Here is a 15002-nt window from a genome sequence, read left to right as displayed (position 1 = left end):
TTGGCCGCCACCTACACTCCCATCGATCCCGGCAAATATGAGTCTCTTTATTCGTCAAACCAGACGTCTCCGATGGGGCTATTCTTACTTAGATAAGATGTCGTCAGTTTCCCATTCTTGCTATTCGTGTAGTTAAAAAAAAATAAATAAAATATCCCCCCCCCCCAAGCTGAAAAGTCGATAAATATCAGCAAATGTCTAAACGAAAGAAACGTCAGTGACGTTGGGAGGGTTGCTGCGCCGCGCTGCACCGGGCTAACATGGCTCCTGATAACATTGGCTGTCGTTGGAAGCGCAGCAGTGCGATAAGGCAGCAGCACCAGGAGTCATCACACACAGTCAACGTGAATCGCTAGATTATTATTCAACCGGCCGCCAGAGTTTCGTGATTTCCCGCTTATCTGTTCCGCCTGGCGGGATTTTGACGACGAGCTTCAGGAGGGGTCGGCGGCGCTTTATTGCTCGATCCTGCACAGGAAAGGAGGGGAGGAGGACGGTCTAGAGGAAAGGAAGTGAGACTAAGTTATGAAGACCGGCGAGGCTCATTGTGCAACCCTCCCTTTTACATTGCATATTCAGCGGTATAAATAAAGTCGGGAGTCGGCGGAACTGGCAAGAGACCGGCGGGCACATCCACTCGAGTCTCCGGTACACACACACACAGCTCCTGTACCCCATAATGCGTAAGCACACAGAGTCCCATTCCTATACGTATATGTACTATGCCGGGCTTTCTCTCTCCACACGGTTACTATGCCTAGTGAGGGGGACGTGTATGAGAGTCCTACGATGTAGATAAGGATTGGGTCAATCCTACGAGAGAGATAGATTATCTGGTCCCGTTGCTAGGCGTTGCTTCCCGCCTCCTTGCTGCTTCTATGTGTGTGTACGATAATTCCAGTCCTCTGGCAGGCTCTAGGACGACACGTGACTCACGCTTCCCAGGAGAGACGTGGGTGGGTGGTGGTGTTACAAGAGAATGGGGACGAAAAACTGGCAAGAGAAAGAAGAAGTGAAAGATGAACTAGACTCTCCAGTTGCCTGACCCCATAGTACCAATCCTGCAACACATGTAATGGCCCCGACAAAAGGAAGAACCTCACCAATCAACAATTCTTCCATTGAACACACAGACATAGAAAAAAGGAAAAGAATCAAAGGCCATATAGGAGAAAGACGGAAGGAAAGTTAGAGACGACAGCAAAGAACGGGCAGAGACAAAGACTGGCAGAAAAGAATTGTGTGGTCTGCTCTAGTGTTGATGACGTCGGCTAGATATATTTTCTTTTCTCTCTCTTTCTTGGCTGAGTCCGATCCCCTCTAGTATTCTTTTAAAAACTAGTCGAAAGAGTAGTAGATGAAAGGCTGTGATTGCTTGGCTCAGATTTTTCTCTCGATCGATTGGCAGATCCATCCGTCTCTAAACGTTGCCATGGTTTGGGTTGAGCATCCTGTTAAAACGCCAATAAAATCACGAGCGAGAGTGAATTCAATTGTAATTTCATTTGAGCAGTACACTTCAGTACGTTCGTATACATTGGTTATGTAAAAAGGCAAGAAGCTGTTCAGGGATGGGTAGGGGGGGGGATGCGTAACGAGCCCTTTTACAAGGATGTGACATTGTAACGACTACATAAGAGCAGAAGGATTTTAAACTGGGGGGAGGGTTTGTGCTTCATTGAATCCTTGAATATTCCTCTATCCGCCGTTCCTTTGTGATCCTCTAACGAATTGAAGAGCTGCTCCCCTAGTACATAGTATAGGCGAGAGAAGTGGTCGCTTGGGAACCAATTAAAAGATCTGTATGCAGTGGTTCTTAAAATCGGTGGCAATGATATCCCTGTCTTTGGAAAGGGTCAGTCCGGAGATCCAATTAAATTGTCCCGGACCCGATCCTTTGCTCCCGAGAGAGCGAACGAAGTTGCCGTTGGGACGGAAAATTTGAATCCGCCCGTTGCCATTGTCGCCGACTAGAATGAACCCTGAAAGTAACAAGACAATAGAAGATAATTCAATTAAATTCAAAATTTAAAAGGAAACGAACCTTGGTCATCGACGACCAGACATTCCGGGTGTTGAAATTGACCCCGCTGAGTTCCCCGGAAACCGAAAACGACCAACAGTTCGCCATTGGAGCCAAATACTTTGATCCTGCAATTACCAAAATCGCAGACGGCTATTCGCGATCCATCCGGCGAGACCTTTAAAAAAATACACCAACCGCCAAACAAATGATTATAATATTTTTTCTGTTGAAAAATGTCAACCTCATTCAACTTCCGGTTGCGAAGCCAACCTCTTACCGCCACTCCAGTGGGCTCGCTGAATTCCCTTTTTTGGTAGAGCTTCCCACCGGGAAGGGTCATTGGCGAGACGACGCCCAATTCGCGGAAATAGACGCCATTTCGATCAAGAACCTTGTTACCAGAGCAGCAGCAGCAGCAGCAGCAGCACCATCGAAGCCCCATCGACATGAAAAAGGAAGACACAATCGTTAGATGGTGAAGGGAGGGGGTTTTGTCTCTCTCTCGGCTTTGGCTTAAGGCTTAGTTAGGTGTGTAGGACGGCTGCCGCAGTTGCTAGCCCAATCGATAAAATACTAGATTGCCTCTTATTTCTTTTTTTTCCTTTGTCGGTCTGAGAGGCACGCCCTTCTCCCCCCCCCCCTCCCTCTCGAAAATTCAACGCAAAATACATCAACTGAAATGGAATAGCAGCCAGAGCATGAAATGAAATTCAAATGCACACCTGGACTCGGTCGTTGCACGTGTCGCAGACGTAAATGTTTCCTTTGAAGTCGACGGCGATGCCTTCGGGTGAGCGGAAATGGCCCGGAGACGTCCCTTTGACACCGATCTGACGTACGTAGACACCCTCTTTGTTGAAGACTTGAATACAATTGAGCCACTTGTCTAGATCAGGTACAGAAGAAGAAGAAGAAAAGAGGATCAGAGCGGAAATGAGAAAACGACAAAAAAAGAAGAAAAAACAATGTCAATATAAGAATTCATTCAACAACAAAATAAATACGTGATTCGTTTAGACAACCGAAAATGGAGGAACGAATCACGTCACGCTTCATCAAGTCAGTTAACGAAATTGGTATACACAGCAGTCTCTCGTCTGGCTCAGACTTAATCCTGCTGATTCCTTCATATCCGGTCAATCTACTGCTGGGCTAGGCAGCAGCCAATCAACTATTGTTTTAATTTTCAATGCGATCATCATCAAAGCTATACGAGGTTCAAAAAAAGAACGACGACGACGTTTGATTGTTTCTCGAATCGCACCCCTCTTCAAATTGCGCTATCGCATCGCGGAGGAAGTTTCAATTAATTATCGGAGCTGCTCTTCTTGTTGGAAGAGCGGACGTCGGGACGTCGGCAAAAGATTCCCACCCTCTTTGTTCTTTGTGCCAGACGTCGTCGTCGTCGTTTTCATCAGCCGTTGCTCATTTGTGTCTCCTACCTGTGACGTAAATCTCTTCGGCCACCGTCGAGAAGGCTATGCCGAACGGGCAAAGAAAGGTCCCGCAATTAGCATTCGACGCAGACGTCGTTGTCGCTCCCTGAACAAAAGAAGAAAAAGAAATAAACGTAACTTTAGCCGTCAGGTCACGCCAAAGCGGAAGAAGAAAGTGATTAACAAAGAAAGAGAGCGACGACAGACATTACGAAATGAGATACATCTATTCTAAAAATAAATTTCACAAAGGAAAAGGTCATTAGTTATCGCGTTGACACTTACGTTAGTGAAGGTGTCAGCAGTGCCGCCACCTAGGCGATCGTTCGATCGATATGGACTTCCCAAGGATTTTACTATTTTGCCACTTTTATCGATGACGTAAACGCGATGGCTATCAGTGGCCGCCACATACGTTTCGCCTGTCCACGGAGAAACGGCCACACCGGCTGGGCGTTGTAAAAGTGTCGACGTGATGCGATGGCGCAGATGACCGGACAGCGACCTGAACAATCAAACATTCTACATTTATCTCGCTGTCATTTGAGACTATAATTATAACACATTGACGTGTCGACTGTGCCAGACCACCTTTTCTCTCCATCACACACACACACGTGTGGTTCGAAACGGGCCCACACTGTAGACACCCATAGACTTGGTGAATGATTTATTTCTACTTCCCCCCTATCCCGCATCCTGAAAACATCACTCACAGGGCTACAACTCCCGTTTTACGTCGCCTTGCTCCTCCTTTGCCCTTTCCACTTTTAGCTCTCAACTTTTCAGCCACAAACTCCATCCACGGTGCATATGCTGAGCGGGCGTGTCTAATTACCTATAATAGAGCGACCTCTCATCAGCCGTTGACAGAAATTCGGTGGGCTTTTTGGATTCGGTGGGTGAATCCAAGTGAGGAGGAGTCGGATGGACAGACTCGACGCCGGGCTCGACGAACAGCACTCGTCGGCTCTTTCGACGGCCGTGGGCCGATGACTCGTTGTGAATGGTCGAAGCGTGAAGTGCTGCAGCAGAAGCTGAGGATGAGGATGGGGCTGCGTTGCATGCGCCTACTCCACCGTCCATCTCGGTCGATTGACAAGTCAGCGACAGCTCTTCACTATCGAACATCAACCGGGTCGTGCCGCACTGCCGCGCCGTCTGCAGGATGGCTTCCGACCGCTTCAGCACGTTCGTCTACAATTTCAAGAGAAAAGGCATAACGTTGGCAATCGATGCATCGGCAGATATTTAAAAAAAAAATTCTTCTTTGATTTGACTCACTTCGGGTATTGGCTCCTCGTCAGAAGAGCCGATGGTCGGCGTTTGATCCAGAACTTGATCACAAAGCTGTTCGACTTGAGTGAACTTGGTCGCTTCGTTCTCGCTCCACGTTTTCAACTCGGCGAGCAATTGATCCTGCTTCTCCGATAATTGTTGCACTTGAATAGCGACGGTGGCTCGGATGTTGTTGCGGAGTTTCTTGCAGCGCACCTGGCAGACAAATTCAATTAACAATCGGGATCACCAAAGGAAGCAAATCAAATCAATGCGTCCCGATTGCGGAACTTACCCTAAACTCTTCTTTGATCATGGAGATGCGCTGCTTTTCGGCAAACAAGTCATCAATTACGTTTGACCAATCCTTTCTGAGTTCGGCAACGTGCAGTAGGTGGCAGCTCTTGCAAAAGAGCTGCAAATAGATAAAATAATTTAAAAATGAAAGCCAACCAACTGAATAATTCCCATTCAACTCACTTGATTACAGTGCGGACATGTTGAATCGTGCGGAGAGCTGCCATAGCAACGGACGCAAACAGCAGTGCTTGTTTTACTAGCCGTCCGGGATGAAGTGTCATCTCTCGACAGGTTGTCGCTTCCGCCATTAGCGGAGCCTGTTGTTGCAATCGACTCGAGGAAAGCCTGCAGGAGGATGTTGGTCGGCAAGGCACTGATGCCCTCCAACGGAAGAGTCACCTCGAGCCGACAGGTAGGGCAGCCGATGACTGTCGGTTTCTTGCGGGCGTAGATCTTCAGACAGGCCAAGCAGAAAGTGTGTTGACACGGCAACTACTTGTTCATAAAAGCAGAAAAACGAAACATGAAAGAGCATTTCTTTATCTTATCAGCTAGAGAGAATTTTACGACATTATTAACAACTTGAGAAGGAACAATAATTATACCATGGTTGGACGGATGAGTTGTTCCAGGCAAATGGCGCAACGGACCAAATCTTCCAACGATTGGCTGGCATGACGGGGATGCGGTTTCGAACGTTCTTTGGTCGGAAGCTTTTCTTCATTGAGGGTGCGAGAGCGACGAACGAATTTATTCAAGACGCCGCCACGATTTTTGTGTTTGGCCGCTTCTTTGTCGGTCACGACTAGAGGCATTCTGACGAAGCTGGGAGTCTTTTCCTTGGCGTTTTCTGGTTTGAACGCGCACAAATAGGGAATTAATTGTTACAGCAAGAGAATTAGACACTGGTACACACGGAACCCAACCACCATATAACGAAAACAGAGTAGGAAACACACCAACTCGAAGTAAATAATAGCGACTCACGACGAGAAAATCTAATTTATCTCATGCGAAGTCAGCTTGGGTAACATGCAGATAAGATGGATATCACGACGATCAAAAGGTCCCTTATCATTACCGTTTCACGTCGCTAAGGCGTACACCTGTCGGATGACCTCACGTCGTGCGTAGATTTATTACTTAAGAATGCGCAAGTATGTTGAGCAAGACCATCCAAATGTCAAACAAAAGTCTTCCGAATTAAAATTTCTTAACTAGCGGATTAAAAACACGTAGTACATAGAAAAAAAACCCCTTCCAAAGCCAATTAAGTGTGGTAATGTCTTGCGAATAGGAGCACAATGCTTTTAGACGTACAACTTACAAGCCTTAAAAGTTGGTTGCTTAGTCTCTCTAGTTTAGACGCTATTGTGTCGAAATGTGCAATGCATTTTTTAAAGCCTTGGAGATACTAAAGGAAGAAAAACATGTCGTGAACAAAAGGACAGTGCTAACTGTACGTTCATTCATACCGTCTGCAATTCTTAAACAATTGTCGATAGTCCTCCATTATTTAAAAAAAGAGGCGAAAACAAAGAAAATTAAAGAGTCAAAAACGAACATTTGACATCAAAAGCGATGACAAGTGATGCATTCAAGTTACCTGAAATGGGGTGGTCACGTGTCGTGGAGCGTTACGTAAATTTTTTGATCACAAAGTTTCACACAGCGTCACGTCGCGTCGTCCCGATATCTTCCCGTCGCGAACGAAGTCACCTCGTCACACGTGCCTCTTAGCATTACACAAGGACTGGGGGGAGGGGAGGGGGTGTCGGGAGGGCAGACAATCAATTGAAATATATTGGCGTCGATTGTATTGGTTGTTACTTGTAAACATTGTAAGTAGTGTATTCATCACCCGGGAAAAAAAAAGTATGAAAGAGAACGATATTATATCAACGATTCGTAAATAACGTTTCTTAATAAATTCCCCACACAAAAGAAAAGAGAAAAAAAATATTTGGGAGAGGGAAAAAAAAATTTCTAGTGAGAGTATCTGAATCAGACCAACGGAGTGCGGTAGCGATACCGCCAAATTCAATAATAATAATAATATTTTACATTTTCAATGAAAGGAAATGCGTTTTCTGTGTTCCGAGAACCACGAGATGAACGGACGGCATGTAACATCGAATACTTATTAGTTTTTCTGATTTTTTTTTGTTTTGAATCGCGAGTGTAGCTGCGTCTACTTAAAAACAACCGGCTTCGAGGAATAGCGAGAAAGAGCAGGAGAAGTGAAAAAAAAGGCTTTGGGCGTACACGGACACGCAATTACACACACACACACACACACACATATTGACAAACAAGCTGCGGCTACGAAATTATTTTAGATCAACTTTCAACTTCTTCTTTACCCTTCTGCTTTTACCCCCGTCCCGCTTTGAAAATTTCCCACTCGCAACGAGTCAATCAGGGAAGTACGAAGTGATGAGAAGGGGAACCGGGAGGAGCTCACAAAATAAACTACGACACAAAAATTATCTCCCATGCTAAGTCAAGGAAATTATTCGTTCCCAACTATCCCATTACGTGATCGAGGAAGGTTATCAGTATACTACGACCCGATCTCGCAAATTTGTTCGTCGTAAGGGGAACACAGGTCGGATCAACGCTAAAGAGCTTTCGCTGTTGGCAGAAATTCGTCCCATCGTATCAAAACAGTACAGTATTTTCTTTTATACTACGTTGATTCAGTTTTTTTTTTAACGGAAATTAATTCTAACGAGTGCAGTTGTTTGTTAACTAGAGTATAAGCCGCAGTCGTAGTCGGGTCGTCCAAGGTCCGTCAACACAACGGTCGGTCGGGGAGTTTGCTGGCATGAGGAAAACAAATGTCAATCGTGAAAACCAATCCAAACTTAGTGAACGGAAAACAAATACACAAATCAAGACTCCTTACTTTGCTGGTTTTAATCGTAATTTTTTTGAGCCAATTAAATAAAAAAATAAATAAAATAAAATAAAAAAAATAATAAAAAAATAAAAACCCAGCGTGGAAAATTTTGCTGATAGTAGTAAAGATAGTGTTTGCGCAGTGCAAAAGCAAAAGATGAAATCTTACCTATTGCTCTTCGATGCGGATTCGTTTACGGAGAGTATCGTTGTTGGTCGCGTTGGGAGGTTCGGCAGTCATCACTTTTAATCGGGAACCACAGACTTCTTGCCCGTGCAAAGTCTGTCATAAGCCATAAGCTTGCGTCATGCAGAGAATAAAATGAGACGAGCGACTAATTGCTTGTTTGTACCATTAACGCTCTGTCGGCGGAGTCCTTATCGGCATACTTGGCGTACCCACACGATCTGCCACCCAACATGTAGACGTCAATGAGGTGACCGAAACGGCCAAAAATATCCTTCAGTACATAGATCGGAGGCGGCGTAGGCTGGCAAACTATAAATAACCTAGATAAAGCACAAGGAAAAGAATGAATGCGTCATCCGTGTCATGACAACACAAAGAAGATAGGTTACCTCTCTCCAACAGGAGAATCCATTGGGGCTAGAGGCTGAGGAGTAGGAAGTTTGACAGAACAATAAGAAGGGTCATAGGTTTCACCCTGATAATTATTATTAGTTGGTGCCTGGTTAGGCGACAGTGGGATCCCTTGAGTAGACAGAGCTCCCAACATTTCCAAATGGCCCATCAATTCATTCCGCTCGTCTGTGCCGTTTACCGCATGTTTCGTTGGAGATTGGAGGAAACCTTGCCCTAATCCGGCAGCTTGGATCAACGACGTTGCCTGTGCAATCGTTTCGGCTAACGTAGCTAAATTATTGTGGAGTGCTGCTGTACGAGCAGCATTATTTGGCGCTATCAATCCGTGATAAGGCGCGCCAACTGGCGATGGATTCGTTGTAGGTACAGGCTGAACGTTATTTTCCATCCCTCCTTGTCCTTGCAGCCCAGATAAAAATGGTAACCTAGCACCAGATCCAACTGGGGTCAAGCAATTTACCCCTGTGGCAGATAAAGTGGAAAAAAGAGAAATGCATTTAAAAGACGTAAATAAAACATACGCATACACAATAGAAAGCTTACCTGCGTATTGAACGGAGGATTGAACTGTAGTTGTAGGAAGTGTACCTGATGAAGTACTACGAGTTGGTTCTGAACTGATGTAATCAAATTTAACGATTAATCTTTGTCCAGGTGGATATTCAAAGCCGTGAAGCTTTTCTTTCGCGTAAGACGCTGCTTGAGCATTATTGTACACGGCAGTGTACTGACACCTTCCTTGCTGTAAAATTAGAAAATACGTTTAGATTCAAAATGCGTTCAAATTTACTCAAATTCCCATCCGATTTTACCTGGCGATTCTTCGTTTCTCTCTTTTCACAATAATCCAAACCGGGAATAATATCAAACAATTTCCATAGTTGATCTTGATTTACAGATGAAGACGCGACTACAGCGAGGCGAGAAAACCCTTCAGTACTTGCAGCGGTATGATTTTCGTAGGGGAACACATCGTAGTTGCTCGTTGTTGAAGAAGCACTGCCAATATTGGACTGTGAGCTATCTGCGTGCATTGGCTTAGGGGGTCTGGGATCAGCAAACACGGGTTTGAATGATCGTTCACAACACTCAAAGGCTTTGGCAGTGTGTGAGACACGATGATACTTTACATACGCGAATCCTTTGCTTTCTTTGGTGTTTTTGTCTTTAACAATTGAAACATAGTCTATGTCACCAAACTGAGCAAAGTGATCTCTTAACTCTGAATCATTCATGGACTTGGGAACAACAACAAATAATCGCAACAATCTTTCTTCTTCATTTGAATCTCTTCTTGATCCTTGCTCACGACTGTGAGCAATCAAAACTTTTAGTGGCCTGGGATGGCATCCTATGCAGCGGCCATTCATTTCTTCCATTGCTGTTGCAGCTTCAGATGTCTTAGAAAATTTTATGTAAGCCACACCTAGATAAAAAAGAATGTGTGTGTCAACATGATGAATGAGAATTTCAAAACACATTAATAGCCCATATAGTAGATATTTTGAGGGCTGTTGTTTACAATTCTCTTATCATTCCGAGCACAAGCACAATAGTAGAGAGAAAGGCTATCTAGATAAGATAAAGTTCTCGGAAACGAATATTTAGAGAAAGTTGAATACCTTTGGGCTCCCCTGTTGTTCGATCCTTGACCATCCAAATTTCTTCAATAGTTCCGTATTTGTGAAAGGCTTCGCGAAAATCATCTTCTGTCACTGATTTACCACATACGATAAAAAGTCTTGAGTTTGGGGGTTCGTCTTGTTTGCTCTCTTTTAATGAAGGATGGGAATCTCGATCCAATACACTTGGCTTTCTATCAGCCATTTTTCACCCTTTACACTTTCTTCTTCTCTTCCCCAAAAGTTTTGGGAGTCTACGTCATCGATAAAGATTGCGGTCGTCTGCTATAACATACTAAACAACACCCTCGAAAGCGCCTATTTTCAAAACAAGGTACTGCACTAGCTGCTGTGACTGTGAGATGTGAGTCTGTCCTGATCGATATGAGATTCTGCATCTTTGATTTATATCTTGGATAGTTATCGCCGTAATATAATTTTTATTTCAGAGAATTAGTTTACGGGTTCCTTTCGTAAGCTGGATAAGAAAATTCAAGCTTATCACAGAAATGAAATTTTTATATTTTTCTGTTGTTCTCTCGCGTACAAATGAAACGTAGTGACGTAGTGTTCACAATTGTACGGGTTTATTTCATATTAAAACTTACAAATAAATCAAATTATTTAAGGCCATTTATAATTTATAATTTATAAATCTTTTCTATTTTCGATGAAGCCGCTGGCATCTTTCGGAGAAAATCAAAACTTCATTATCAATAAATTGTCATCGATTTAAATTTCGTCGACTGCTCCAGTCGATCTGCTCCAGTCCAGTCCCCCCAGTGTATCTCGTAATCTTCCCATCTTCTGCTGTGTCCATTCGAGATTACACGGATCACACACGTGGTTGCTTTCCCATTCTTAACATGTCAAAAGTGAAGGTGAGAAATGAAAATAATATTGAAGTAGTCACGAATTAAGGAGGAATTGTTTTGAATCTGTAATTACGATACACATAGATTGGTATCATCGGTGGGTCCGGTTTCTATTCATTGGATGCGTTGATTGATCCTGTTGAAAAGTCTGTGACTACTCCTTTCGGTGAACCTTCAGATAATCTCGTTTGCGGGAAAATTTCTGGGGTTGACTGTGTTGTATTAGCCAGGTGATGAACATAACATTTATTACCAATAAGTATTTAAAATAAATTGCTTCATGACTAACTGTGTAATTTTTGTAATTTTTTCTCAGACACAATCGTAAACATGGAATAATGCCCACCAATATCAATTACCGAGCCAATATTTGGGCATTGAAAGAAGAAGGATGTACCCATGTTATTGTTTCAACTGCCTGTGGCTCCTTGCAGGAAGAAATAGCTCCTGGTGATCTTGTAATTCTCGATCAATTCATAGACAGGTGAAACATAACAATTTATTTACAGCCTCCAGTAGCCTAACAGCTTCTTGTTAGGGCTTCTTTATTAAAGACTAATAAAATTCACCCTTTCTCTTAAAATCCAAATTCTTTTTTCCCCACAAAAAACAGAACTACTAAAAGAGCTCAAACATTTTATGATGGAACATGTGAAAAGCTGAGTGGTGTTTGTCATTTGCCAGTAGATGAACCCTTTTGTGGACTTACTCGCTCTTGCTTGAAACAAGCTGCAGAAGAATCCAACATACCTGTACACGCTACAGGTACTTGCATCACTATTGAAGGGCCAAGGTTCTCATCCAAGGCAGAAAGCTTTCTATTCAAATCTTGGGGTGGTCATGTAATAAACATGACAACTGTTCCAGAGGTAATTTTAGTTGAAACATTAAAAAATTCTTTATCATCCTAGGAAGTTCTTAAATTTATCCAAAGGGGCTGCCCATAAACGATGTCGCACATTTAAGGGAGGGAGGGGGTAGCGCGGCCACTTGTAACGGTTGAAGATGAAGGGGGGGCTACTTAGAAATTGGATGTCAGAACTTGCAGTATAGAAAACTAAATTATTTATGTAGAGAGAAATTTCAAAAGAAAAGAAAATTAAACTGTTTTAATATGGGAAAGGGGAAGGGTCTAAAAAATTACGTCGTTTTGTTGGGGGGGGGGGGGTAACTTATTTTTACTATCGTGACACGCAGGGGAATGGATGGGATAAAAAATAATGACAACAAATTACGTGACGTCGTCTATGGACAGCCCCGTGAAAATCTGTTGAAGTAATAATTTGTTTGTTTTTTTGGTTTGGTACTACTTTAGTGTGTTTTGGCTAAAGAAGCTGGGCTTTGCTATGCTGCCATAGCTATGGCTACTGATTACGACTGTTGGCATCCGCATAATGAAAAAGGTGGATATTTATTGCATCATCAAGTTTATTTATATATTTTTTTTTAACTTAAATTTGTTTTCGTTAACAGTCAATGTAGAGCTTGCATTGAAAACGTTCCGTGAAAATGTTGGAAAAGTTACTCAACTTTTGTGTGCTGCAGTTCCAATTATTGCGAAAGTCGACTGGTCTGTTACTATTCAGGAACTTAAGGTAAAGAGGTTAAACAAATTCGATAAGAAAAACTATACTTACATTTCCTTTTATAGGAAACGATTAAAAATAGCGTTATGGCTTGACTATTATTATCCGTCAATCCTCCATAACGTTTCTGCCATAACTGTGCAAAACTTAACGTAGAATTTTAATCAATGTTGTGTAATATGACAATAACCAACGGATTACATTGAGAACGTAAACGTTTTTCGGGATTTATTACTGGTTGACTATACACATGCACAACTGGAAACACCTTTATCAGTATAGAACACCATTTTTTAAAGGAGTGAAAGAGGAATGTTAGCTAAGACATAAATTCATCTGAAAAAGAAATCTGAAAAGAGAGAAAGCGCTAAATAACCTCCACTTTACAATTGGCTTAAGCAGATGGTTTAAATTTTTCCCGGTATATCTATCATGTCAATGTTTATTTTGTAGTAAACATACGGATAATATTCCGATTGACCGAAAACCAAACCGGGAATGTCGACGTTCTGTGAAATGAAAATAACCGAATAGAGTTTAATTACGATAAGATATTTTCAAAAAGCTGCTATTTTACTTACATCGTGAGCGCTTTGAAGGGCAGAGTTATCCAGGTGTATGTACAACTGGCTAAGCACTTCTCGTAAACGTTTAGTTGATTTCTTGTTAGGTTGCAATAGCATTGCTTGGAAGTTTACGGGTAGCCCATAACTAGAAAATAATTAATTATTCTAATTCTATTGGTCTATTGATAGGATTTCAATCAATTTTACCGGAGTACAGATTCAACGAAGACTCTAAGAGCTTTCACGTGAACCCAAGCCGTGAATCCCTCGCTAAAATTCACCTTCAACCACCTCACCAATGGGCCCTATTAAATGGTATTTTATTTTTAAATGTGTGATCTATTTCAACTAAATAAGTATACGCACGAATTGCTTCTTTTTATCAGTAGCCAGCTTGGTAATCTCGTTCTTTCCAGCGGCCAACTCTTCTTCGTTATAGGTAAAATCACGAACGACAAACCTTTAAATAAATAATAGCTTATGATAATTTATTTAATAATAAAACATACTTTTGTCTGAATTACTTATGTTCGCGAGCATGGTGTTTAAACTCATCTACAACTTTGCGGAAAAGAGTGACGGTAACCAGAGCATTTTCACCATCTTGGGTGACCAACTGCGATGAGCGTGGAACCACCATCGGGGTAAGTTTTTCATACTTGTCCCACCAATCTTGGATTGTTGCCCTATTCCCCATAGGTTTAACTTCTGTACCAATTGGTATGTTTTAAAACATTTTTCCTTACTTGGGGATAATGACCAATAGAGTAACTAGATACTCAGAATCCAGGACAAAGTGCTCCTTCTTTACCAATTCTCCAAGGTTACGAGTAACCAAACTTCCACTGATAACCGAAATGAAATCAGGAGGCAAATGTCAAATAGATGGTAGATCAGTAAAATTCTTAAGATTGCTTACACTTGTTTTTTCTCCAAGCTTTGCAAGTTGCCCTTCAAGTTATTGTATGCAGATGATTTGGATTTCAGATCTGTTTCAATCTGTCCTACTTGCTTGCTTATTATATCAGCAATGTTGCGAAGGGATTGTTTGATTGGATACTTGGCCATATCCCATTGAAATCTAGTTAGATAGGTTACCAAATCAACTAGAAAGGAAGAGTAAATGTTGTAAAACACTGCCACTAAGTACTATTCATTACTTAATAGTAAATACCTCCATTGGCAAGTAAGTTCTCAGCCAGCTTGTCTCTTTGATCTTCCAAAACTTCACCCAGATAGAGAGCAATTTTCCTACTTACTTGTTCAACATAGATATCAAGCTTACCCAAATCATCAGAGAGACCTACCAATTGATCAAGAGTGCCCACTTTCAAATCAGGAACAGCGAATTTCCAATTTGCAGACAAATTGTTTTGATGGTGAAGTACATCGTTCAATTTGTCAAAAGTTTGCTGGCAGGTTTTATCGCCAGGAGCGGAAATCAACCAAAATTCAGTCATCCTGATTTGTTGGTGGTACTGTACACGAAAAAGATTTAGAATTTAGAAGAATAACAGTCAAAACATCGCGGTTACCTCTTCACTTCTCTTCGTCAAGTCAGGAGACTGTCATGTGATCTAAGGTTTCCTACTTATAAAAAGGCCGGACCAAGTTTTGTCATACCAAGTTGGGCTGCGCTAAAATTTAGCTGCTTCTCGCAGCGCCACAAGCGGAATAGATTGAAATTCGAGATGGCTGTATTATTTATACATCTTATTTCTGGAAAAAAAATCTCTTGTATCGAACAATCTAAAGCTTTCTGTCATACTTTGAGTAAATGACTTGTGCAACCAAGTATGGATATAAAA

At 42.2% G+C, this 15002-nt stretch overlaps 4 protein-coding genes across 9 annotated transcripts; 1 reads left to right on the top strand and 3 right to left on the bottom strand.

The window, feature by feature from the left end:
* Positions 1-1479: 1479 nt before the first annotated feature.
* Positions 1480-6784, bottom strand: LOC124210506 (RING finger protein nhl-1-like). 4 transcript variants are annotated; one of them, XM_046608613.1, is made up of 12 exons: positions 6647-6784; positions 5646-5890; positions 5221-5532; positions 5036-5155; positions 4747-4956; positions 4301-4659; positions 3748-3967; positions 3469-3568; positions 2749-2912; positions 2304-2417; positions 2045-2201; positions 1480-1982 (listed from the first exon to the last, which is right to left on the bottom strand). In XM_046608613.1, the coding sequence occupies exons 2-12, from the start codon at positions 5853-5855 to the stop codon at positions 1792-1794; spliced, it is 2157 nt and encodes a 718-aa protein (XP_046464569.1). In that variant the 5' UTR covers positions 5856-5890; positions 6647-6784; the 3' UTR covers positions 1480-1791. The 4 variants fall into 4 exon arrangements, with proteins under 4 accessions (XP_046464569.1, XP_046464565.1, XP_046464567.1 ...); XM_046608609.1 differs by having other exon boundaries at positions 2045-2417; XM_046608611.1 differs by lacking the exon at positions 6647-6784 and having other exon boundaries at positions 2268-2417; positions 5646-6614.
* An 82-nt stretch (positions 6785-6866) lies between these two features.
* Positions 6867-10455, bottom strand: LOC124210510 (RNA-binding protein 45-like). Of its 2 annotated transcripts, none has more exons than XM_046608618.1 (7): positions 10168-10454; positions 9358-9971; positions 9089-9287; positions 8521-9007; positions 8295-8451; positions 8111-8224; positions 6867-7862 (listed from the first exon to the last, which is right to left on the bottom strand). In XM_046608618.1, the coding sequence occupies exons 1-6, from the start codon at positions 10370-10372 to the stop codon at positions 8111-8113; spliced, it is 1776 nt and encodes a 591-aa protein (XP_046464574.1). In that variant the 5' UTR covers positions 10373-10454; the 3' UTR covers positions 6867-7862. The 2 variants fall into 2 exon arrangements, with proteins under 2 accessions (XP_046464574.1, XP_046464576.1); XM_046608620.1 differs by having other exon boundaries at positions 7718-7952; positions 10168-10455.
* Positions 10456-10917: 462 nt separating this feature from the next.
* Positions 10918-13624, top strand: LOC124210513 (S-methyl-5'-thioadenosine phosphorylase-like). 2 transcript variants are annotated; one of them, XM_046608627.1, is made up of 7 exons: positions 10918-11048; positions 11127-11272; positions 11359-11526; positions 11656-11911; positions 12358-12445; positions 12516-12637; positions 12694-12847. In XM_046608627.1, exons 1-7 carry the CDS (start codon positions 11034-11036, stop codon positions 12721-12723), a joined length of 825 nt encoding a protein of 274 aa, XP_046464583.1. In that variant the 5' UTR covers positions 10918-11033; the 3' UTR covers positions 12724-12847. The 2 variants fall into 2 exon arrangements, with proteins under 2 accessions (XP_046464583.1, XP_046464582.1); XM_046608626.1 differs by lacking the exon at positions 12694-12847 and adding an exon at positions 13384-13624 and having other exon boundaries at positions 10930-11048.
* Positions 12842-14857, bottom strand: LOC124210512 (V-type proton ATPase subunit C-like). The gene is made up of 9 exons (XM_046608625.1): positions 14730-14857; positions 14369-14672; positions 14114-14300; positions 13941-14039; positions 13719-13880; positions 13561-13654; positions 13402-13499; positions 13210-13339; positions 12842-13137 (listed from the first exon to the last, which is right to left on the bottom strand). Exons 2-9 carry the CDS (start codon positions 14652-14654, stop codon positions 13036-13038), a joined length of 1158 nt encoding a protein of 385 aa, XP_046464581.1. The 5' UTR covers positions 14655-14672; positions 14730-14857; the 3' UTR covers positions 12842-13035.
* Positions 14858-15002: the final 145 nt, after the last annotated feature.

Source organism: Daphnia pulex, chromosome 2, assembly GCF_021134715.1.
Source record: "Daphnia pulex isolate KAP4 chromosome 2, ASM2113471v1".
NCBI lineage: Eukaryota > Metazoa > Arthropoda > Branchiopoda > Diplostraca > Daphniidae > Daphnia > Daphnia pulex.
This window is presented reverse-complemented; position numbering and strand designations above follow the sequence as displayed.